Genomic DNA, 26014 nt, shown 5'->3' with positions numbered 1-26014 from the left:
CGTTCATAGTCATAATAAGACAGCATTTTCCCTTTGCATTGTTTCCATATTTACTCTGATGTTGAAATGACAATAGTGGGTAAAAATTCTAGCACTTTTGTGGCACCAGACTAGGCTTCAAGTTATTGAATCCTTTCCTGTTACATCCCTTGTGAATTTTTTTTAAAGAAATGAAATACAATGCCACTTTTATGGAAGAATGTCCTTGATGCTTGAATAGTCACAGGTATTAATTTTATTACATCTTGATCCTTTGGTAATATTGTCTTTTTATTATTCTTTGTGAGAAATGGGTCATTTGCCTTAATCATTCAGCTGTATATTGTAATATGATAATTTTTTTAAAGAAGAAACACTGTAGTGATGAGACATTACCGGAAGGATTTTATTGTTACATGTTCAGATATTAATTGTTTCTTTTAAAATCAAAATAGCTGATGAACTAGTTGTTACACTTAGATATCTGACGGACCTTTTTTTTAAAATATGAAACAGCAATTAAAAACTTGTGGTTGTCTAATGGAAGTATAACCAACAGATGGTAAACTGAGAGTTTAGCAGGTAATTTAACAAGAATTGAAAATTCATATGCACATATACATATATGCTATATATGAATCTGTATATATGTTTAGATATGAAGAAATTTTTTTTAAGTTTCTAATCCATCACGGACAGACTGTTATGTCTGTCTGTTTACATCTCACATTTCATACCACTAGAATAGCTTCTCCGGCTATCCAACGGAACATTTTTTCCTCCCATTATCTCACAATAACTGGTCTTCATTTTCTTCATGGTACGTGCGTGTGCATGTGTGTGTGTGTGTGTGTGTGTGTGTGTGTGTGTGTGTGTGTGTGCTTTAGAACTGAAGATATAGGTTTGGGAGCCACATGTCCGCAGGCCATAGTTAAGATCATTGGTCATCTGAGATTCTTATCAGAGACAATTTTACTATGAAATTAAGACTGTTCTAAAGTGAAAAAAAAAAAGCTTTTTTTCTTTTAAAGGAAATGATCCATAAAGACACAAAAAGATGCAAAAGATGCTCACGTGTAATTTACTAAGTGAGTGACGCCAATATGGAAAAACTCTATGCTGTATGCTTCCAACTATATGACAAACTGAAGGCACAATGAAGACTGCAAAAATATCAGTGATTGACAGAGATCAGGGGGAGAAGGGGATAAGCAGATAGGACATGTGGAAGTTTTAGGATGATGAAACAACTTTTCACTTTATAATAATATATCTGTTTGTCTGTTAGTCTGTCTATCTATCGACCTATCATCTTTCATGTTGTATGACACTTACCCAAATCCCCAAAATGTGTAACATCAAATTTTACTCTAGTACAATGTATGGATTTTGATGATGATGGTGTCTCAAGGTGATGGGTTCAGTACTTTCTCTGAGCAATATTGAGAAGAACCAGGTAGCATATGAGCAATTCATACTTCTTGTTCAATTTTGCTGTAGATGTAAAAGTGCTCTCAAATGCTAAGTTCATTTGTTCTTTTAATATTACCAAATCAGAAAAAAAGTTATGACTTGTTTTCCTTAATTAGTAGGTCAAATTGGTGGAATTTAGTAATTAATCCAATGCATTGAGTGCCCACTTTCCATAAGCCTTTAAGCATCTCTGTAAGTTTCTGGAGCTATGAAAGGATTCCATAAACCTTTTCAAAGCTCATCAGTGTAAGGATGAATGTCATAATTTCAGATAAAGCAGGGTTAAAGTAACATACTAGGCATTCAAAATGAAGTCACATCCACTTTCACTGGTTTATAACTTTATGTTGCTATGTTTTTTTCTATTCTAGCTAATTGCTGTATACTTGAGGGAAGTGAACTTAAATTTATCAATTAAAGATGATTGAATCTCAGGGAATCTAACATCTTAAGGAAAGGTGTTCAGAGTTTTAGATTTCTCTTTATTCATTTCTCCTAGTCAAGAAAAGATTTTTTTTTCAGTTGAAATAGAGTTCCCATAGCAAAAAGACAATCACATGTAAAAATTAAGTAATAGCTATTATATCTGTATATATATGTTTATAATTTTTTTCTGTGGTGTAACTTGAACTCTGGGCCTGAGCCCTGTCACTGAGCTCAAGGCTAACACTTTCCTCAAGTCCATTTCTGGTTTTCCGGTGGTTAATTGAAGATAAGAGCCTCACAGACTTTCATGCGCAAGCTGGCTTTGAACCGTGATCCTCAGATCTCAGCCTCCTGAGTAGCTAGGTTTACAGGCATGCGCCACTGATGCCTGGCTACAACTATTGTAATTTCAAAGATGCTTCTAAAATGATTTGAATTTTTGTCTCCCTAGATGTACATCGTTAGGAAATTCGCTAATCCTTTACTCAACTATTAAAAGTGCCATATTTATTGTGTCCTACTTTATTATTAAATTGTATTCCTATTTTGATGATAAACTATATGGTCACCCTAATAAAAAGCAGAAACTGAAGTACACTTGTGGGACTATGGAGAAATGAGCCAGTTGCGTCTGTACTATTTTCTGATCTGCCCTTAGCAATGAGGCAATAATTTCGTCCTCTTTTGTGGTAGCACTCAATAAATTCTGAGCCTGGTAAAGTTCATGGTCATTTGCTTTGGTGTCGCCGTACTGTGGTGTTTTCACTTGTTGCCAGGGAAATCAGTTTAATAGTGATACAGTCTCAGTCACACCCTTGCCCCAACCCTTATCTCCACTTCATTGGGTTTTGTTTCTGTTCACAGTCCATTTTACCCTCCTGAAAAGAATTGGATTTTGAAATTATTTTATTGTAAAACCTCTGGCTGATTGGCTAGATAGTGAAGTTACCAGTTGCATGTTTATGAGACTCTGTGGGAACATGTGGACCTTTCCAAAAAACGTAACAGCCATAAACAGCACAGCACAACATAATACAACATGATACAAACAAAGAAGGGTTGACCTGATACTTAGAGGGGGGATATTTGGATAACAGAGAAAAAAAGTATATAATGATACAATGCTTAAATGTCTTAAGTCATGATCAACCAACATGGGATAAGCAATATGGGATAGAGGCTTACAATTCAGACGGGCATGGAAACAATTATTTATTCTAATAAATAATTACATGGAAATATTCTACTTCTTTAGACAAAAATTGAGACAAAATAAAATGTGGATTTTTAAATACAACCAATATCTGCTATTAAAGTTCTAGGTTGACATATGTAATAATGGTTTTGCAATACTCACAGATATAGAATATAAATTTAATTGTATATATAACCATATGTATTTGAAACTCTTTGTACTATAAATGTCACAAAAAGCTATGATGTTAATAACACACAAAATATAAGTGAAAATAAATATGTAAAGCCAAGAAAATGCTTATACAAAATTTACAGACAAACCATGATAACTATTAATGATGCAGAAATTGGAAAGCTGGATGTATAAGAAATGAGAGTAGATGAGAATAGGAGTGGATATAACAGAATTAGATTTAAAAACCTTAAATTTTGTTGCAGTATCTCACTTTGTTATCTAATATATTGGATATATTTGTATTTGGTTATTTGAAATTGGATAGGGAAGGGGGAAAAATAAGATGAGGGGTGAGGGTGTGGGGGGGAAATGGGGACCAAGACATGTGAAAAGGTATCAATGTATGTGAAGTAATGCACCTTCTACCTGGTGAATATAATGTAACCCTTCTATTAATTACAATAAAAATATATGGAAAAAACCTTAAATTTGAAATAAAATATAGTGTTAACCTGGGTGGGTTTGATCAAGATGTTTTAAAGTTTTGTATTTTGCGTGAGGTTTCCTTGATGTTTATAATCACAAAGATATTATGTGTGCAAACATATATAGATATGTGTATGATGCATTTGTATATGTATGACAAAAGGAAGAGAGCAAAAGGAAATAAAAGAATGCTAGTTATGAAGCTAACTTAGAAATGAGGATTATTATGAGAATTGTGGGTTGAAGTTAACTTAAAAAACTTTAAGGATGATTATGAGTTAAGGCTAATTTATGCTATAATATATGCATACTATTGTAAGTATAATTATTGTATTTAGTTTTTGATGTTTGACTTTCCTAATTGGAGTAATAGTAAAAATTTTGTCATTTTGAAGATGCAATTCAATATTGCATTATATTATCACTTTAAAAACAAAATAATCTTCAACAGTTTAACAAAAGCTTAAAAGACTACACACAAAAAGTAGGTTATTGAGTAATTCTATATAGGCCCTGGATAATATATAAAAGATACATTTATTCAAAATAAGGCAGCTATGACATAAGCATAGACTGAATCAAGTTCAAAATGGAATTAGAGATGAGTTGGTAACTCACAAATGTGCACTTAGTTTTAAAATGAAATAAGACTTATAGTTGGCCCAACTTTGTCAAATGTTGAGAGAGAGAAAGAGAGACAGAGAGATTTCTCAATTGACCCAGTTAGTAAATGTCTAAGTTATTAATCAGCAGCTGGAATTCAAAAAAACAAAGGGAAGAAAACACTCTCCCTTGGCACATGTTGGATATTGCTAGGAGAAATATTACTCAAGTGGATTTTATTGACCTGACAAGGAACAACTGTTATGGCAAAAATCTATTTTACTGAAATACTTTTATATGTAATTGGTGCCTCAATTTTTAATTCTTTTACTATAACTCATGCTGTTCTATGTGGTTTCATTTCAAGTATCGATTTGCTAAATTAAGTATTTTTCTTACTAATCACATTGTCACTAAATCTCTTTGGCATAACTTGACTATAATTATTATATTACAAATGCTTTGGATAAGTTTCTTTTTGAAGAATCTAAAAAGTTTAATAGATAGCACAGTTTTATTCTTTCCTTTCTTCCTCTTAGGATAATAGTATAAACATGTAATTCCTAAATGCTTGTGTGTGTGCACGTGTGTGTGTGTGTGCGCATGTGTGTGTGCGTGTATGTGTGTGTGTGTGCTGTTCCTAGGGTTTGAACTCATGCCCTGGGCACTGTGTCTGAGCTTTTTCTTTTTTTTTGGTGAAAGCTAGCTCTTTCACTTAAGCCTTAGCTCCATTTCTGGTTTTGTGATGGTTAATTTGAGATGAGTTTCTTGGCTTTCCTGACCTGGCTGGCTTTGAACCTCCAACTTCAGACCTCAGCTTCCTGAATAGCTGATATTACAGGCATGAGCCATCAGTGCCCAGCTCTAAATGCTTTTTTAAATGTCAGTCATACCAATCATTTTGTTCAATTTTTCAGTTGTACAAGACTGATATACATTGAACATACAGTCTTTAAAGCTCTTGTGAGAAATCTGAATTAAAATCCAAAAAAAATCTGGTCATGAGTCCCACTTTAATGAGAAAAACTGTTGTAGTCAGTTGTTAGATTTCAGTAGTAGAAGAGGTTTTAAGAAGACTCCTACTACTTGGCAGTAAACTTCAAGATGTAAGAAAAATTCACATCTACCTGCCAGAATGCCAAAGCTTCAGATAGGACCAAATTAATGAACTTAGTAGTTTTGGGTAGAAGAGAAAAAGGCATTGTACTAATCCTCTTTTTTTCCCCACATGTCTCATACATCAGTATTATGGCTCATGTACAAGACTCTGAACCTGGAATAATTCTAAAGAAGGAAGAGCTAACTGATATTACCATGATGCCCTTTTAGATTCTTATTTCTGGGTATTATAAAACAGAACTCATTGAAACTATAAAATTTCATTTTTAACATGATTGGATAGCTCAAACATCAGAGAACAAGATGATAAATTTTAATGTAATTGCACTTTGTGGTATATCATAAATGTCTACGACTGAATTACACGTATTGAAATCTGAAGAGAAGATGATGCATATTGAATGTTGTTATGCTTTAATGTTAAAATATCACAAAATGTTGGTCATTGCAGTACATTCATTGAATGCTCACAAGAAAGTTATCAGCAGAGCAGTGGACAGATTTCATACACAGAAGTTCACATTTAAACTTATATATTCTAATAAAAACTAATCTGCACTAGCTGTGACAGGAAAATAGATGTTGTTATAAATTATTCACTACTTTATAATTTGTCAAATAAATCATGTTACATTCCTCCTTTCAAATATAATAGGACTTACAATTACTAATTTTTACTTACTACTTAAACTTCAGCCAAAAGGAAAAATTGCCAAAACCAAGACACCCATTGATGTAAATGAAATCAAGGCCTAAAATATTATATATGATTAAAATAAAAATAGCAATTGTAGAAAAAAGTATGCAAGCAATTAGAACTCAGGAAGCCTGTATTATTGGTTTCACTCATAACAACCCAGTTGCCTAGTAAAGTCACTGATATGTTTGAAAAACAGGTCTATCCAAGCCATCAATATATTATTGTAAATACTACTAGAATGATTAAAATGCTACTCCTCTTGGTATACTTTCAAATGTCATATGGTTTTGATAAAAGTAGCACATCATTAGAAAGGCAACTTGAAATGTGTAAGTCTTGTGCTTCCCACACCAAAAAACAGCAAGATCTTCTCCTTCATTTAAATTATGCTTACATTATTTTAAGGAAATAATATATGTTGAATATTTAGCACAATTGTTTGCACAATCATCCAATTACATTTTAATCTACATTCCCAGGATATATTTTGCGTGTTCAAAACCATCAACTGCTAATTATATGCTGATGTATTTCAGGTAAAGTTGAATAACTAATTCTGAACATGGCTATTTTTTTTTTTTTTTGCCAGTCCTGGGCTTAAGCTCAGGGTCTGAGCACTGTCCTGGGACTTTCTCAAGGCTAGGGCTCTACCACTTGAGCCTCAGCACCACTTCGAGCTTTTTTCTGTGTATGTGGTGCTGAGAAATCCAACCTGGGTCTTCGTGCATGCTAGGCTGGCACTCCACCACTAGGCCAAACTCCCGGCCCTTGGTTATTTTTCATAGGGATGACAGAGGTGATTGAAATGAGGGTGAAGATGAAGTTTAATCCCAAAGGAACATAATAAACACATTTAGGGGCAAGCTTTATTTTCTTCTATGTCCTGGCAGAAAATATATTCCATCAATTACAAAATAGCTATGCCAGGAAAATTTGTGAGACGACTGATTAAAAACATCATAGTTCTTGGAAAATAGAGTTACCTTTGATAATGTATTTCTATCATATTTATATAGAAAGACATACACAGTATGATTCTTTTAAACCTTTGGTTCTTTGGCACTCTTGGGACCATAAATTGTATAAATCTCCCCTATTACTATTGCAGACTAACAATTCAGCAGGTTCTTTCCCCTCTCTCCTCCCCCAATAATGATTATCATCTGTATTTGCCTTTCATCCCTCCCTTAGAACTTAGAAAAATTAGCAAATTTCTAGAAATAAGGGACTACAGAGTAGGGATAATTGTAAAAAGGCGCATGCCACTTGCAATTTGTAGGAGTTCATAAATTTGGTGAGTTATTCTCGAGTGTCTTAGACTTCCAAATCGCCGGGACTGGTAGGAGATGCTTATTCCACAAAGAATGAGAGCCTCTTGAGGGATGGATGACCCTGACTGCCCCAGAGAGATGAGCAGAAAGTAAGCAGACAACCCAATCTAATCGCCATCATGGACTCCTGGTTCCGGGATTCTGATTTCAAGATGGTACAAAAACACGTGTGAATTTTACCAAATTAATTTATTAAGCAACTGTGTGTGTGTGTGAGTGTGTGTGTGTGTGTGTGTTCACTCAAGCACTTGGGGCCTCTGTGCCTTATCTTTTTCATCCAAAGCTGGAACTTTACCACTTGAGCCCCAGCTATATTTTTCATGGAATTTCTTGTCCCAGTTGGCTTTTGAATCACAATCCTCAAAGGTTTCAGTCTCCTGAGTAGCTATGATTATAAGCGTGATCCACCACGCCCGGATTAAATAATTCTTTATCTATTCTCTCATGATCCAAGCCCCACATCCCGTTTTCTAGAGTTTTATTGGAGATAAGGGTCTCAGGTCCTTTTGTGCCCGGGGTTACTTTGAACCCAGATCCTCAGATCTCAGTCTCCTGAGTTGCTAGGATTACAGGCATGAGCCACCACTCATGGCTTTTTTTTTTTTTAAGAAGAAATGTTATCTTCAATAATTGATTCACAAATATTTTAAATTTTCATATGATTTAGCTCATGGATATCTTGGTCATCATTGCACAAACTTCATATTGTTTTCACTTCTGCTTTGAATTTATTTTGCTGACAGACCTTTATGTGAAGATTCCATAGTTTCTACATGCCCTGTTCTGAACTTTAAGTGGCTGATTCATGATCTGATATATTTAAATAATGTATGAAATGCTAGCATCGTGATAACTTGTGCTTTAATGTATCTTGCTTGTCTTGCAAAAGAGACACCTGAGCCTCTGAAAAATTAATGAATTTATGTATTTCATACAGTTTCTGAACAAGAGACTTAAAAGCATGGAGTGTTTTCCTGACTTTTATGACAGTGGCTGTGGAAGGCCTGCAAAGCTTGAGAGATTACTGTGATTGAATACTGGGATCATCCCTAGGGAAAGGCTTGTTTATTTTTGAACATGTTCTGGGGAGAGCTTTTAGCTTAGGTTAAAATATGAAGATTCAAGGAACTGGAGTTATTTTGGGAATTAAGAAAGAAAGGAAATGGTGACAGCTCTCAGTGGTGAAGAATGGCAATGGTAAAATATGAGAATAAAAGATGATAATGATTTATTTATCTGATCTTGGTCTACTGAACTTCGCACTCATTAAAATAGCTACAACTCATACCGTTGTTCAAAAGGACAAATACATGAAACTCTATTAAACTTATTTTAAAGAAGAAAAATAACCTACTCAATGTCTAAAAATATACATCATATTTATTGTTTCTTTAATTCATATTAAATTTGACAGTTAATCTGAAATTCTACACATAGCAAAAGAATGCTCTGACAGAACCTTGTTTTTCCAACTTTCGTCATTCCTTTAATGGAAAGAAAGAAAGGAAGAAGGAAGAAAGGAAGGAAGAAAGAAAGGAAGGTAGATGAGAGAAGAGTGAATTTGGTAGGGTAGCTAGAAATAAGATAGGAAAGGAGAGGAAAGAAAGGAGAGGAAGGGACGGGAGAGACAAGGGGAAGCTATCAAAAATGGAACATTACTAGCAGTGATAAGGATGTGAAGATTAGCACCTCTGTGCATTACTGATGGAATATAAAAAATGGTGTAGCTGTGATAAAACAGTCAATTTTTTCTCAAAAATGCTAAATGTGCATTCTTGTAATGAATCAACAATTCCACTTCTGGGGGCAAGACTAAAAGGAAAGCAAGCAGAGTTTTGAAAAGATAAATTGTAGACTGATATTCACAGTACTGTTATCACAGTAGCCAGCGTGTGGAAGCCTCACAGGCAGAAACAAAATAATGAGAGCATTTTCCTTTGAGCATAGTGACTGAAGTCCAAGACCTCAGAACTGAACATGGGTTGTACATACAACAAAAGAATTCAGACTTTAAATGGAAAGAAATTCACATAAACTATGACATGGTCCAACTTTGAGGACATAACAAACCTGTCAATAACAAAACAAAAAAGGTATGAGTTCACTTTCTTGAACTTTAACCATGGTTAAATTTAGACAAATTTTAACAAATAGGCTGGATGGAAGGCTGGAAGAAAAAGAAACACAGCAAAGTGGTTTCATGGGTATGGAGTTTCAGTATTACAAAATGAAGATGTCTGAGACATTGGCAATATAATATTGTGGATATCTCATGGAAAAATGAGTTGCCATTGTAACAGTATGGAGAGGTGGGCCTTTTAAGTGATGATTGGGCCAAGAGGTATCTACCTCCATTGGTGGGTATTACTGCCCTGGTAAAAGTACCAGTTCAGCCCTTCCTAGTAGCAAGATGTCGTAGCAGGAAAGCCTTTTGAATACACACACACACACACACACACACACACACACACACACACACACACGCACACACTGGGACATGATGAATTAGATCAGTCTCTAGACATTTACATATTGAGGCCAAAGAAGGATATGGAGTGAAGGCTCAACAGCTATGTGCATATGATCATATAAAATAGTTTTATGAAATGATCTCCTAGTAAAAGAAGCAAGAGACGTTTTAGATGCTGTTTTTGTTTGCTTTTCTTTTTGGTTTTTTTTTGTGTGTGTTTTTATCCTGGTCTTTTGTCTTTTGAAGGAGAAGGAGGGCACAGAAAAAAGTGGAGCAAAGAGTGAACAAATACAACAATGGCAAGCACTAGACATGATATGGAGAATGAACTGTATATTTTGTGGGTAGGGTTGGGAGGGAGAAGGTGGGAGAGAGTGAAAGAAGGGGTGATGTAGTTCAAAAAGAACTGTACTTGACTCATGTAACTGTAACTCATCTTTATATTACTTCTACAATAACAATAAAAAAGTAGAACATGGAAAAGGTGATATATTTTCCTCCATTTTCAAGTTAAAGGAAGTAACACTAGGCAGCCAACTTGACATTCTAGTTCATGAATCCTTGTGTTAAATAAATTCATACATGGGACATACTTACTGCCTTTGGTAAGATATGCCCATATTATTGACAGTAGTTAAAGGCAAGTGTGTATTGTCTTAATCTTGGAAGCAATGGGTTTTCCAGTGATTATAATAGCCTTGGTGTAAGAAAGACAACTTCTCTGTCTGGCACGTAGAGGTTGAGGTGGGAAGACAATAAAAATGTAAACAGAAAAGATGAAATAATCATTCCACACAATATGTATTAGGAAGGAAATATAACATAATGGCTGAGGAAGTGATGGAGGTGCAGAGAGCTAATTTTGAAATGATGCAGAGCCATGATCGGAGGAAAGTTACAAAAGGTTAAGCTATGTGTACATCTGCAGGAAACACATTTTAAGACAAGGAAAGAGCAAGTTTTATCTCACGTTATCACACTGGCAAAATTCACTGTAATAAACCATGTTGCTGAGCAAGTAGTTAAACCTATCACTTGGTAATAACAGGTAAAGGAGAAAAATCAAAACAATTTTAAAATATGTTCTTCATGAGCTTTGCATTTAGTTTTATCTCCATTAACACTGAAATACAAATAAGAAACAGATTGTTTATGTCTACAAAATACAGAAGCGATGAGAACATTGCTAGGAAAAAAGAGGAAAATTACTTTATTCCTGGTCTTCTCTCTGAATAATTTTTTTCAAAGAAATGGAGATAACTTGTACATTTGATTATTAAAATGACATAGAATCTCAGATGGGTGATAAAAAAATCACAGCATTATTGAGAGGCTAACTCTGAGAATATATTAAGGTTTATTGGTAGGTAGAATGTGTGAATTAGAGATAAGGGAGATTAATACCTAATCCAGACAATTCAAGAATAAATTTTACCTGTGAATGGATTAAGCAACAAAAGTTCAAATAAGTAGGAGCCAGCATTGGAATCTTAAAGGAAGTAATACCGTATCAATATTGTGCAATGATTTTATTGCCAGTTATTCTGGAATATAAAACATACTATGAGAATATTTTCAGCAACGTAGTTGATAAATTGTACCTTATGAACAAAGATTTCAAAAACGATTCAATCAATAGTCATTCATGACTATCTATCTGATGTTTACTGAATTGAAAACAGCATTTTTTCCCAGCAGTAATTAAACCCCCCAAATATTTCTACAGCATTGTTTCAGAGTTTTCTAAAGCCTGCCCTTTATCTAGTGGGTAGTAATATGTTATCCAATTCTCTGAACAATTAATTAGGAGAAATATGAATCAACAAAGCAGAATTAAAGTCTAAATCTATTAAGATGGTATGTAAGCAAATACTATATAATTGATATTTATTCAGATGAAATAATTAGGGAAATAGAATAGACACAGAACTTGTTAGTAGCATTTAGCTGATTGTACCTGTAGTCTGAGTCAAATGTTTTTCAGCTACCTGTCATGTATAAATTTAGACAAATCACAAAATGATGTCTCCTGCTCTTCAGGATGTAGTTTAGGTCAATTTTAGACAACCAAGGAAGCACAAATAGGGAAAGCAGGAAACCATAGTCTTGTAGTATACTAAAGCAAATGTAAGAACTGGGCCTCTTTAACTTGTAGGAAAAAATACTTGTAGGAAAAATAGATGCAAGGAATACATATTTTGTCACATAGATTAAAAGATGAGTTGTGAGTGTTAATTTGTTAGCTGTATCTACTTTGAGGCCCATGAGTCTGGGAAAAGTCGCATCTCCTCTCTATTCCTTGCTTGATTTTGAAGTGGAAATAAAATCTGTTTCATTAAATCACAATTAGAACTAAATCAGATAATAACTGTGATGGATATAAAACTATGGTGACATTCTTTCAGATTGATAATTGCATTTTATTTTTATTAGTATTTCTCCATGGTTAGACTATCTGATAATAAAAAAGCTATTCAGCCTACAAAGATATGGACAGACTGTGAAATGTACATATTGGTATTTTGTATACCAAAATATTTAATGTTTAAGCAGTGATTTATTTTGTAAGGAGCTTGTTTATCAGTGAATATTTTTATCTTGAATGGGGTTTTGCTTTCTACCCAAAGTTATAACTACAGAGGTTTAAGTAACAAGAAAATAAGAGCCATCTGTAGTTCTGATTAAGCCAATAAAAAGCATAATATTATTTTGCTCATTCAGACTCTTAAATTATGAAACAACTTGGAAAACAGTAGAGATTATTAGGAAATAATTGTGCAAAATCATCACCAGCCTTATCATTTGTCTTAACTACTCATTGTATAATTCAATAGTTACCAAACTTCTTTAGAAATGTTTTATCCAAAACCTGCAGAAAATCATTTTCTGTTAAGACTATATTATGTAGATATATAGATATGTTTCTGGACTTTTAAAAATGTATTTTACAGATACATCTCCCTAATGTTTTTTCTCCCTAATTAAAAAATAAATGCTTAGTTGACTTAGTTGACAAAATAGTATTTGGTGTGAATATGTATTAACATCTAGATCAATAATCCTTCTATGTGACCTTAAAATTCATTTTATTTTATTCATTTATTCAATGTTGTAATGAGAGCTATTTTTGCTTCTCATTCTTTATACATATATATATATATAATTTTATTTTCATCCATGCTATTTGTCGTTTGATAAAACAGCATTTTGGATTCAAGCTCAAACATTATTTGTCTCTCCCTGTCTTTCTCCCTCCCTCCTTTCCTTTCTCCCTCCTTCCTTCCTTCCTTTCTTCCTCCTTTCTCTTCCTCCTTCTTTGTTTCACATGTCTTTCTTTCAACTTCTTTGACATCTAGCATCAACCTTCATTAGTCTAATCAAATTAATCTTTATAATAACAATAGTAGTTCTTTTTATCAATTCTTTAAAATTTTTCCAGTATTTGAATTTTTAAAACAGATCTCATCAGTCCCTTCTCCAGAAATATTGAATAAAACTGAATTTATTTTGTTAGGTATGGAAATTCTTCTGGAATTTCTCCCAACCTTTACATGTAGGCATTTCTTATGGATCTGTTCTTGATTTTGTTTCTTCCCTATCTTGCCTTGACCAACAGTTTCAGCTGATTCATTCAACACCAAGGGCCTGGGTTCTAGTAGTTTATCTTCAGTTCTGACTCTTCCTTCAGGCTGTGTACCTAAATCTCCCAGATATCAAGTTTGGGTTTATTGATATTTCCATCAACATTTACTCTTTGAGCTGGATTCCTGTTATAATTTCATATATCCAAGCTCCTTATCTCTGCTTTTCATCTACTTTGTCTCTACCTCTATTATGAAATTTTACCATCCATATCACTGATATTTATCCCTGCTTTCTTTTTCCTAGAATATTATTTAATTAGCTTAAATAATCTTACCTCATTGGTAAAATAATCTTTAAAAGGAAAATCATTGACCAAGTGAAGTTCTTGCTAAATAAATCTTGATCATTTCCTTATTGTCTATTGAATAACAATCACCATCCCTTGGTTAGCAGTTATGGAATCAGTTAGAAGATTGTGTCCATATTTTGTTTTGTTCTTCTATACCCAGTATTGCAATCAACATATGAATTCCACCTCAAATTTCTTTTCTTCATAGTATAGTTCAAATTCTACCCTGCTACGAATCTTTCGTATACTTCTCCATTGATATTACTATGCAGCTATTCTAATTTTAAATTTTATTTTCTTCTCTTCCTTTAGCATGTTATCAATGTCTGCACTGAATGCTTAAGAGCTACTTATAAAAAGAATACATTTAGATGTTGTAAGCCAGAGTGATCAATCAGAGAGATTGGTATTTCCACTTCATTAAGAAAAGCAATTTGGGAAGGTGGTGGGTCGGGTGAGTGATGGTCCCCACATAGTATGGGCACCATCTAGTGACAGCTCCACCACACTACAAGACTTGCCTGAAGTATGAAATTCATGTTCAAAGTTTCATTATGGAAGATGTCATGACAGACTCCAGTCCCTGCCCCTCTCCTCAGATGTAGCATAGTCACACAAGAAAAATACTGCATATTGATTGCCTTTTGATATTAAAAACAGTAAGTGGGGGTTGATGACATAAATATGTTTAGAGAACAATGTACATTTGGACTTTTCATCTCTGTTAACTTTAGTCAACAATAAACAAGGATCCATCGTCACAGAAGGAATTTACAAGAATGCCTGGAAGTTTGGATTAATCTCTGGTAAACAATAAGAAATATCTTTTCTTCTGAGATGACATATATAACATGGGCTAGTAAAATGACAAATATTAATTAATGGAAGAATATAAACTTTGGAGTCAGAAGGTTTTCATTAAAAAATTACATCTTTGAGCTCAAGACCCTATAGTAGTGACTCAATTCAGTGACAGTAGTTACTCGAACTGCTCCATCTTACATCTCCTTTAAATATAAAAGAGAAATGATATATGCAGAATGGTTGGCCTATAGCCAGCACTCAGTAAGTAAGTACGTAGCTTGTTTTTTCATTAAAAATTTAACATTGATTTCTACATCATATTCCAAATGTCATGTTTAACAATCAAATATTCAAGAAGGAACTCTCTCTATACAATCACTGGCACTTAGATTTTAGAATGTAATTTAAATTAGGCTGAGGGTTTGTATGTCATACATACATTAATCTATGTAATAAAACATTATGTCTGTCATAAATTTTTATGTCTATGTAGCTGTGTTTATATTTCCAATATCATGTCCATAGCACATAGCTGTTATTTTTAAAAATGAATATTGTCCTTTCTACTTTTGTTGTTGTATGTAGAGTCTTATGTTTGATTTTCAAGCTTATAAACTTCCTTCATCTGATTCCTCAATTTGTTTTGTAATATAAAGTGCATGTGTTGACAGACATTCTTACTATCAATCCCTGAAAGAGTACATGAATATTTAGTTTAAGACTAAAAAAAAATTTTGAAAGTCTGGCCTGTGAGTGTTGCCTAGTGGTAGAGTGCTTGCTTAGCATGCACAGAGCCCTGGGTTCAATTCCTAGGTATCATATATACAGAAAAACCTGGAAACAGCACTGTGGCTCAAGTGGGAGAGCACTAGCCTTGAGCACAGAGGGGCTCAAGGACAGTGCCCAGGTCCTGAGCTCAAGCCCCAGGACTGGAAAAAAAATTAATTAAATTAAAATGTCTACCTGAACCACTGAAGGCTTTACCTCTCCTTTAGAAGCATTTGGAGAAAAAATAAGTTATTAATACTTACAGCTTTCCAGCTGCATAATGCATGTTTGCACATCCATTGGAAAATTCTTGAGGTCCATTGGGCAGGAAAGTGTTAATGTTAACCTGAAAGAGTTCAAAGTTAGCTATTTTAAAGGAAATTTATGATATGCTATTAATATTATATTGTGTGGGGGAACAATGCTGTTTTTGAAGTGAACAGCATATATTCAGATGACATATTGTCTACTGAAACCAGAAAGGTATTGTTTACTATTAACAAGTTGTATCTTTATACAAAAGTCTGTTTGGGGGCAGGTTTGCAAGACACTTATATATAAAATTCCCATGGCATTTATTTATTTCTTCTATGAGGACTATGAATGTCTGGAAGACATTATGTTTCCAGAACCAAACCTCCAAAAGATAAATTAGAGGGGGAGTAAATCCTATGAAATTGATATTAATTAATCCTATGAAATCACTAAGGGCATACATTCTGTAAAGTCACATAAACAGAAAATTTAAGAGAGAAGTACTAAGGAGAGTTAGTGTTTACACCATGAGCAAACAGAGCACAGAATTGGTTTCACAATATTTATTTGTCTATCTACTATTCTTTATTTATTCACTTTTTTTGGTGCTTATATTGAGGCTCATATTGATTTCCAGGCCTCAACAATGTCCCTTTGGTTTATTTGCTCGAAGTTGGCATTTTACCACCTGATCAACATCTCTACTTCTGGCTCTTTGCTGGCTAATCAGAGATAAGAATTTCATGGACTTTCTTTTTTTATTTAATTTTTTTCATTAGCCCTGGGGCTTGAACTCAGGGCCTGAGCCCTGTCCTTGGGCGCTCTCAAAGCCAAAGCTCTACTACTTGAGCCACAGCACCACTTCTGGCATTTTCTATGTATGTGGTACTGAGAAATTAAACCCAGATCTTCAAGCAGGCTAGGCAAGCACTCTACCACTAGGCCAAACTCCTGGACCTCATAGACTTTCTTCTAGGGCTGGTTTCAAAATGAGGATCCTCAACTCTCAGACTCTGGAGTAGCTAGGATTTCACACATGGGCCAACAGAGCTCAGCAGTGCCACATGTTTCAGTCCTCATTGTAACTACCCAGAGGAAACCATCCATAATGATGCTGTAGTAGTTGGTGGAGCGAGTCTGGAGAATTTGAAAATTCAGTTCATGGAATTTCTCCATTCTCCTCAGGACGAGGGCGCAGCCCTGCAGGATGTGTGCCAGCAGTCCACGCTCACCAAAGTGCTGATTTTGCTCCACATCAAGGATAATCTGGACAGTGTGTGCCAGCACCCCTCCACTTCCAGAAAGCACTGCTGTGTCAGTATTCCCCATAATCCATCACTCTTGAACACTTTTCACTACAAAAATACATTACTAAGACAGATTGTAAACTTACCAAGAATGATGGTGGGGGATAGCGAGGATCTTTGGCAGACCATGTATGTATGTATGTACGTATGTACGTATGTATGTACGTACGTACGTATGTATGTATGTATGTATGTATGTATGTATGTATGTATTTTGTGACAGTCCTGAGTCTCAAACTCAGGGCCTGAGCTTTTAAAAGTGCTCAAAGTTAGCTTTTTACCACTATGAGCCACAAGAGTTGATGTGGCAATATATGCATTTGACCATGTTAAGGTTCTCAAACAAGTGCTTGACACATAAAAAATACTCAATAAATATTAGTGATTAATATCTATGAGTACATGCTCCTATTCTTTTCTTCTTATACCTGTCCTTCTCCTGGTGTGAGGTGTGAACACATGATGAATGAGGGAAATCACAGGTAAGAACATTTCAAGTTTTGACAACAACAACAAAATAACGAGCCACTCTACTAAATTTAAGTGCTTTCTTAAAAAGAAAAAAAAGGACATTTTTAGATATACCACAGACATAATGTGCAGATATGGAAGGGCAGAATTTCTTTTTGCCAGTCATGGGGCTTGAACTCAGGGCCTGAGCACTGTTCTTGGACCTTTTTCCCAAGGTTAGTGCTCTACCACTTGAGCCACAGCACCACTTCCAGCTTTATTCTATGTATGTGGTACCAAGGAGTGGAACCCAGGTCTTCGTGCATGCTAGGCAAGAACTCTACCACTAGGCCAAACACCGGGCCCCTAGAATTTTTAAGAGAGAATCAGGAGACCCAGGAGAATCACTGGGTCATTCATGTTCGTCAGAGTCCAAAAATATGAAAATAACTCATAGAGTCATTCAACAGCAGGTTTTCCCTTCTGCCTCTGGTTCAGTTAGGTCGAACAATCCTGTAAGAAATTGAGTTGATTTATGAAATGCTCTCTTAAAAGGTCAATTATAAAACTCAGGTGGACACAATGTTCTCTGCCATGTGAACAGGTTTATTAGAAGAATACGCACATGTTCATTCTACACACATTAATTTCTCAAATCTCCAAGGCCCTTAACCAGCTGGTGTCGAATGTCAATTTGTCGAATTCTCTGACCTTCTGGGGAAGTAAATAGCATTTGCCGAGACCTTTCTACACTTTCCCCTGTGTGTGATGTCAAATTCATATCCTGGCTATTCTTCTGGCATAGAATGGAGAGACATTACGTAATTCTAAAAAGAAAAATTACCACTTGAAAAGAATTATTTGGCAAAGAAAGCCAGTTTGTAGACTGAGCATAAATTTTATCCTGAGAAAAACACGTTTGTTTGACGTTGCTTTCTTTTGTTTAAGGTACAAATGCTTCTTTAACAGCAGGGTGATGAAAAATATTTGTCATCTTGGTGGATGTGATCCTGAACTTCTTGATGAAAACATTACATATAAATTAAAATTATGTTTAACCACATCAAAAGAACATGAAATCAAGGGCCAGTTCTACTGTTTTGGAAATGAATCTTTTCTTGTATAAGGACACCACGTTCTCTTTCAGAGACAAGACACATAAACAGGAAATGATATTTCTTGTTTTTCTCTAAGACTACTTGGCTGAGTGAGATAGTTAAAAGAGCTGACTTATCATCTGTGTAAAACAGTTATCTCATCAAAATTTAATAATTTCCTTCTTTTTTTTTGTCAGTTGTGGGGTTTGAACTCTGGGCCTGGGTGCTATCTCTGAGCTCTTCAGCTCAAGGCTAGAGCTCTACCACTTTGAGCTACTAAGCCACTTCCAGTTTTCTGGTGGTTAATTGGAGATTAGTGTCATACTTTAGTGCCTGGACTGGCTCTGAACTACAATTCTCAGATCTCAGCCCCTTGAGTAGCTAGGATTACAGGTGTAAGACACCAGAGCCTAGAATAATTTGCCTGCTTTAAAAACAGCTTTCCCTGCACTACAGAATGTATCTCAACTAATGAAATTAAAAATATGTGCATGGGCCTGGAGTTTGGCCTAGTGGTAGAGTGCTTGCTTAGTATGCATGAAGACGCAGGTTTGATTGCTCAGTACCATGTACATAGAAAAAAGCCAGAGGTGGTGCTGAGGCTCAAGTCGTAGAGCTCTAGCCTTGAGAAAGTCCAAGGACAGTGCTCAGGCCCTGAGTTCAAGCCTAGGACTGGCAAAAAATATATGTTCAATTCTGTTGAAATATTTTATGGAAATAGTTTTTCAAATATTTGTAAATTTGGTATTATAAGGACAATGGCCTCTTAGCCAACAATGTAATCAGGGCTTTGAAATATTTCTAGTAAAGAACAGATTTATAGTGTTTATACCAAGATAGGCAATAATCCAAATACTTCATAGCAGGCAATTTATTGATTCTGCAATACCAATTTATAAGACACATAGATGCATCTCACTATCTTATAGATGAGAAAAGGTTAGAGTTTAATTCTGTAAACATTACACAGAAGAAATATGTAGCACAGAATTTAGAATTCTGGAGTGTAATTCAAGATTCTATGCTCTTATTTGTTGAGTATACTGCCTCTCAAAACCATTTTATGAATATAGGTTCAGAAACGAATATGACATTTGTTTTTTAATTTCCCTCAACTTATATAGCACAAGAAATGAAATAAGGCCTATATTACCAGCTATTACATCTTTAGAAAAGCCTGTGTCATTCTTTCAAAAGAAATGAAGAGAAATATAAGAAAACTATAGAAAGCCTAGGGCATTTCCTCAGGGAGTTGAGGTATTTGGGTTATTTGATACTCTACCGAAAGTGACTTTCTAAGTTTAATAAATACCTTTCATAAATAACAGAATAGATGAATTTTTGAAACAACTAAAGGGATATTAACATTGATTTATATGGAATAATTCCAACATGATGTTGCCATTTGGTCTTAGAGACAAGCACAAATCTTAGTACCTCATCACAAAAGCAATCAAGCATTGATGATAGTACCTGCAGAATGATGATGTAAGACATTCATTGCTTACACTTATCAAATCATTCTTGTGGCATACATTCTCCAGTATCCTAAATTCATTTTTCTTAATAAAAGCAGAAGGCATCCATTGAAGTAAGTTTACTCTCCTGTTGGAAAGCTAACATCTGTCAATGTTGAAAAATGAATGTACATTATGCAAACACATGCTACATTGGAATAAATACCAAGGAAAATGTATTTAGCTTAGATAAAAGTTGAAATTATGATATTAACAAGTTTCTATGCTTAACATCATTGACATAAATTTCCTGTAAACATTTTATTTTGGAGGAGTTAGTCCTGAAGTTTGGATTCAGGAACTATGAAAGCTACAAATGCATTTACCTTGAACCATATGCCTAGCCCTTGGGTGTGTGTGTGTGTGTGTGTGTGTGTGTGTGTGTGTGTGTGTTTTGTGTGTGTGTGTGTGTGTGTGTTTTGTGTGTGTGTGTGTGTGTGTGTGTGTGCTAGTCATGGAGCTTGAACACAGGCCTTGAGCACTACCCCTGATCTTTTTTATCAAAGATGTTGCTCTACCACTTGGTAGAAAATCTTTCTGGATTTTTGGTGATAATTGAAGATAAGAGTCTCAGAGACTTTCTTGCCTGGAATGGTTTTGAACTGCAATCCTCAGATAGCAGCCTCCTGAGTAGCTAGGATAATAGGTATGAGTCCCTGGTAGCTGGCTGGCTACTTAATTTTTGAAACAAGAATGCTTCTGCAGTTATGAGTGGTAACATTGTAAGTATTGGAGCTTGGAGTCTGGTTTGCAGTAGAGTGCTCACCTAAATAAAGCCCTGGATTCAATTCCTTGGTACCACATACACAGTAAAAGCCAGAAGTGGTGCTGTGGCTCAAATGATAGAGCACTAGCCTTGAGAAAGCTCAAAGACAGTGTCCAGAACCTGAGTTGAAGCCCTATGACTGGCAAAACAAATCAAGTATTTGTATCTTAGAAAACTAGCAGCTTACATTTACTGCCAAAGATAAGCTCCTATAATCTTGTGATTCAGGGTACTGCCACCCACAGTTTATAAGTGACAAAATTAAGCTTACTTAGGATTTGGGGGAAAATTGATGTTAATTTATGGATTCTAGAAAATACCGGGTTTATTGATGTTTTTGTTTTGAATTTTTGAAATATAAAAGTAACAAAAGTTGGTTGGAAGCTGGTGATTCACACCTGTAATCCAAAGCTCAAAGCCAGTCCGGGGAATGAAAGTCTGAGACTCTTATCTCCAATTAACCAACAAATAGCTGGAAGTGGAGCTGTGGCTCAAGAGATAGTGCTCAACTTAAGTAAAAAATTTTAGGGACAGCACCGAGGCCCTGAGTTCATGTACTAGAACTAACACACATATATGCACACATATATACACGCGCGCACACACACACACATCCACAATATTAGTGACTACTGTATTTCTAGTAATGTGCTAACTTTTACACTTATATTGGGCTTCAGGTAATTAGTATTATCATTATACATGTAAGAATAGTGAGGCTTTCATGTGAATTGCCCCAGATCATTGTTGGTAAAGAGCAGAGCTTGCGCTAGGATTGGGAGACACCATCACTTATGGTTCCCTATACTTCTTACTGAGCATACTGAGTTTGCTTGAGCTATTATTTTACTTGAGCTATTTCTCATGGTTGTGTATTCACCTGCTAGTTTCCTGACATGAAATGTCATTGCTCATTTGGACAGGCAGAAGGCTAGGTTATTGCTTAGTCCAAAAGCAGTGGCTTCTCTGAACTTTCTTCCATAGTTGTGACACAAACCTACTGTCTGTGATATTGTGAGGTCTAGATAAGCTCACTGTTTTATCTCAGAGAGAACTTGAGGACCAGAGATACATCAAAGCAGTGTGCTTTGATTCTTGCTGCTTAATGATCCTTTAGTAATCCATTTCTTTGTCTATGAGTCAGGAGGGAGCAGTCATTCAATAGAGTAGGCCAGTTTTATCACTAGAACAAAATACAAATACAACTTCATCATTTAGCACATTCATCATTGTGCTTCCAAAACCTTCACTTTAAGCCAAATGTATTCAGCAATTACTGATTTAATTTATGTATATCATTTATACCTTTGAGTAGGTCTCAAAATCATAAAATAGTTATGAATTTTCTCTACCCTCTCCTTAATTACAATTTCTAGCTTTTCTTTAGTTATCTGGGTGCCATTTATGGTCATGATGGAAATAGTTGTAATAGTGTACATTTAATTAAATATTTGAAATTTTCTATTAATAACCTGCAGCATATTTGTTATACTCCTCATTTGCTTACCACTCAAATGTCTAGTTTTAAGAATGAGGGACTAGAATGGTATGTAAACATTTTTGGTTAAACAAATATTGAGTGCTTAAATGTTATGAATATGCAATTATTATTTGTGAGTAAGGTTGTTAGTTTACTGTAATCACAACTCCTATAAAGCATTTTGTTTTTCTCAGTTTTGATAAAACTAAGTTTTATCACTAAGTTTACATTCTTACTACTGGTTCAAATTCGCTTGCTTCAGTGACAGAGCTGCAAAATTTTTCTCCATGGTTAAATCAGGCAGGAATTTTTCTATTCTACTTTTCACGTAAGTCTTTCTTCTTTGATTTTCTCTGTTCCATTTGTTATATATTGGATTTGTGCATTCATATTCGGCTTTTTATATCCTTTTTATCCTCTTAACTTTTTTGTATTGTGTTTCTACTTTATGGAAGATTGCTTTCATTTATCTTGCAAGCATTCTATTGACTTTCTCCCATTGTTTACTCTCAGTTTCCTGAAGGTCTTCATTTCTGTCTTCTTAAAAGTATCTCTTCATGCATGCAGTTGTCTCATTAACTAGAATTTTTTTTCTCCCAATTCTGAGGCTTGAATGGAAGTACTTGGTAGAAAGATCATCCTATCATATCCCCAGCCCTTTTTGCTTTTAGCAGTTTTGAGAGTTTATGTTAAACGGGCCTGATCATGATATTCCTGTTTATTCTTCCTGAAACATATATCACAGGATATCCACAAATATCTGTTTTAAAGAATGTTTTGGTAGCAGATGGTCAGTGAACAATGGCCATAACTATAAGATGAGATGGTAATATGGCTGTGTCATGCTTTGCAGTGGGCAATTTGGTTTGCTCATCGTACTACTCCGTGGAAGTTAGAGTTTGGCATTTTGGAGTTGCTCTGGGATGTCACCATTTCAGGTTCAGATCATATATCTCCCCATTTTCTTGGTAGGAACCCTCATGATAAGCAAGCTTTGCTGTTGAACTTTTGGAAGAATCTTCCTCATGTTTGCCTTCTACCCAGGTCTAAAGATGAAAAGGCCATCTTTATCTAACTTGAAGAACTTAAGTGAGGAAATGGGAAAAAAGAGGGTTCAGTGTGGTTACTATGAAGCTTAGATTGGTTCTTTATCTCTGTCATCCCCCTTTCTCTCCCCCTCCCTCCCTCCCTCCCCTCCTCTCTCTTTCATCTCTCTCTCTGCTCTTTTCAATTTCTAAAAATTTTAAGACACTAATTATTGTCTTCTGCTAGGCATTCCTCCACTCTGGCTTAAGCTCTCCTCTATCTGTCTGTTGAATCAGTTTTCACGACTACATTATTTTCAGACTTCAAAGATGAGGTTGTCATCACTTGTCTGCTGTTGACTTAATTTCCATTCCTTTCATCTTGCTATGTGCTACCGCCATCTTTATCCTCTATTCAGTCTGCTTGGTTGTTTTAGTGGGTTTAAAGAGGAAATACAGACAAACATTTGAGTTCAGGAGGTTGCACTTCTCAGGACCTGCTGTTGTTTCTTTTAAATAAGCAAGCAGGAAAGTCTGGCTTGCAAAAATCACCACAGATGCTCCATTTGTAAATTGAACAAGATTTTTTTTGTTAACAAAGAAAACTGAAGATTTGAAGCATTTGAAGATTTCAAAGTCCTGTGAGATTTCCAAAAACAACTTAGAAATAAATGAATAATTTTTTTCTTTGATCATGTGAGCCAGGATACAGCAAAGACTAGCAACTGAGAGAGCATCTGTTTCCTTTAAATTCATACTGAAAGACAAAAGATGCATTTCTAATATCCCCTTTGCTCCAGAGATATAGGCTATTCAAAATGGATGACACCATTTATAATAGACACAAATTCAAACTCACTACTGTAATTCAAGGAAAAATACTTGCGCATTTCCAAGGAACTTGGTTTTAAGGTGTCACTAGTGATATTGATGTAATTTAACTTTTTAATATAATAAGTGACTTCTATTATTTTCTAGTATAATGCAGTTGAATTGGAGCAATTAAATGTTCGGTACAGTTCCAGTCTTGAGATTTTATGATCTGCTTAATGAAAAGGTCAGTTCTATTTGAGAAATCTACAGGATGGATAGTTAATGGCTTTCATATTGTTAGCAAGAAAGTTCTGGCACAAAATATGCTCCAGCTTTTAACTTCTATTATATTCACGAGCCAAAACTTACTAGTATGCTTTAAATGTTGACATTTCCCAGGTCCAGTAAAACTTACCTTGTTGAGTATATTTAGAATACACATATACAACTTCAGTTCCATCTATAGAAGCTGCCTACTCTAACTTTGCAAAACTGATTATTCCATGCTACTTGGTGATACCGTATTTTGGAATTTTTAATTTGTTTTTGTCAGTTGTGAGGCTTGAACTCAAAGTCTGTGCACCACCCCTCATCTTCTTTGTGCTCAAGGTAGTGCTCTACCACTGGAACCAGAGTGCCATTTCTGGCTTTTGATTGGTTAATTGGAGATCAGAGTCTCACGGGGACTTTTCTGCCCAGGCTGGCTTTGAACCACAATCCTCAGATCTCAGCCTCTTAAGGAGCTAAGATTATAAGTATGAGCCAATGGCACCTGTTAGGTATAAATACACACTGTGTAACTGTAACAACTCTGTTTTAGCATTTCCAAGAGAAGAAAATTAACAGTCATTATTTTAAACCTGCTTGAAGCAAATAAAGACTTTAATATCATGATAAAAAAGAAAACATCTTTTACAGATACACAAGTGTACATATATATATATATATATATACTAGTAAAAATATATGCATATGCTTGGGATTGAACTCAGGGCCATGCTCATATAAATAAGCACTCTAGCACTGAGATACACCCTCTAGCCCCATAAATATAATTCATATTATATTAGCAGAGAAGGAATTAAACTCACTTTATATATATTGTTATAGGTCTTTGTGCTATTCATCCCTAGCACAAAGCAGTTAAAGATCATGGGCAGATCTTAATAAGCTCTACCATATATATAATTCATAAGTAATATAAAGCACTGTATAAATGTACAAATAGTAAAACGCACAGTTCTCCTTGACTACAGCCTTAATCCAGAATTCATTTCTATGGTTCATTATTCTCAGCCAATTATTTCCAGCTACCTAATGTTCTCACATACATCTGCCCAGCCAGTTATTTGTGGCTTAAGGATGTGGTAAGTTCTAGCAACTTCCTCATTGAATGATTTCTGTGTTTTGAGGACATCAGAGAATTAATTCACCCAAAGTTAACAGCCAAATCTCACTTCATATACAGTATAAAATTGCATGCATTGTATTTTACTGTAACTTAGATTTGTACATGTATTTATACCACCATTGCCACAGACATCTGAATAATGAATTGTGCTACAACCTTAAGGAATCTGTGAGAACCACTTAGGTTTGTCTTCCCTGGGCTAGCTTCCAAAGAGGTCCTGATATCTCAATTTCTTGAGTAGCTAGGATTACAGGCATGAGCCACCAGTGTCTGGCTAGAATTAAAGAAAATAAGTTCAAGACAATTTCTCTTAAAGTTACATTATCTTATAATCGGTTTCTGGTGAATGCATTCAGGTCTATGTATTGTGATTTACTTCATGACATGTGTCTATTATAGTGTTCAGCTATGTGATTTTTTTTGTTTTT

The 26014-nt window shown here is 35.0% G+C and overlaps 1 protein-coding gene across 1 annotated transcript in view; it reads right to left on the bottom strand.

Annotated features, from left to right (window-relative positions):
• Positions 1–26014, bottom strand: part of Glra3 (glycine receptor alpha 3) — a 127732-nt gene that overhangs the window by 26651 nt on the left and 75067 nt on the right. The window contains exon 5 of the mRNA XM_090353721.1: positions 15729–15811. Within this exon, the coding sequence (XP_090209847.1) occupies positions 15729–15811 (83 nt within the window). The remainder of the gene's footprint in view (positions 1–15728; positions 15812–26014) is intronic.

Source organism: Megascapheus bottae, chromosome 20, assembly GCF_031878675.1.
Source record: "Megascapheus bottae isolate mThoBot1 chromosome 20, mThoBot2.hap1, whole genome shotgun sequence".
Classification (NCBI taxonomy): domain Eukaryota; kingdom Metazoa; phylum Chordata; class Mammalia; order Rodentia; family Geomyidae; genus Megascapheus; species Megascapheus bottae.
Note: the sequence above shows the minus strand (reverse complement) of the source record. Positions and strands in the feature narration are given on the sequence as shown.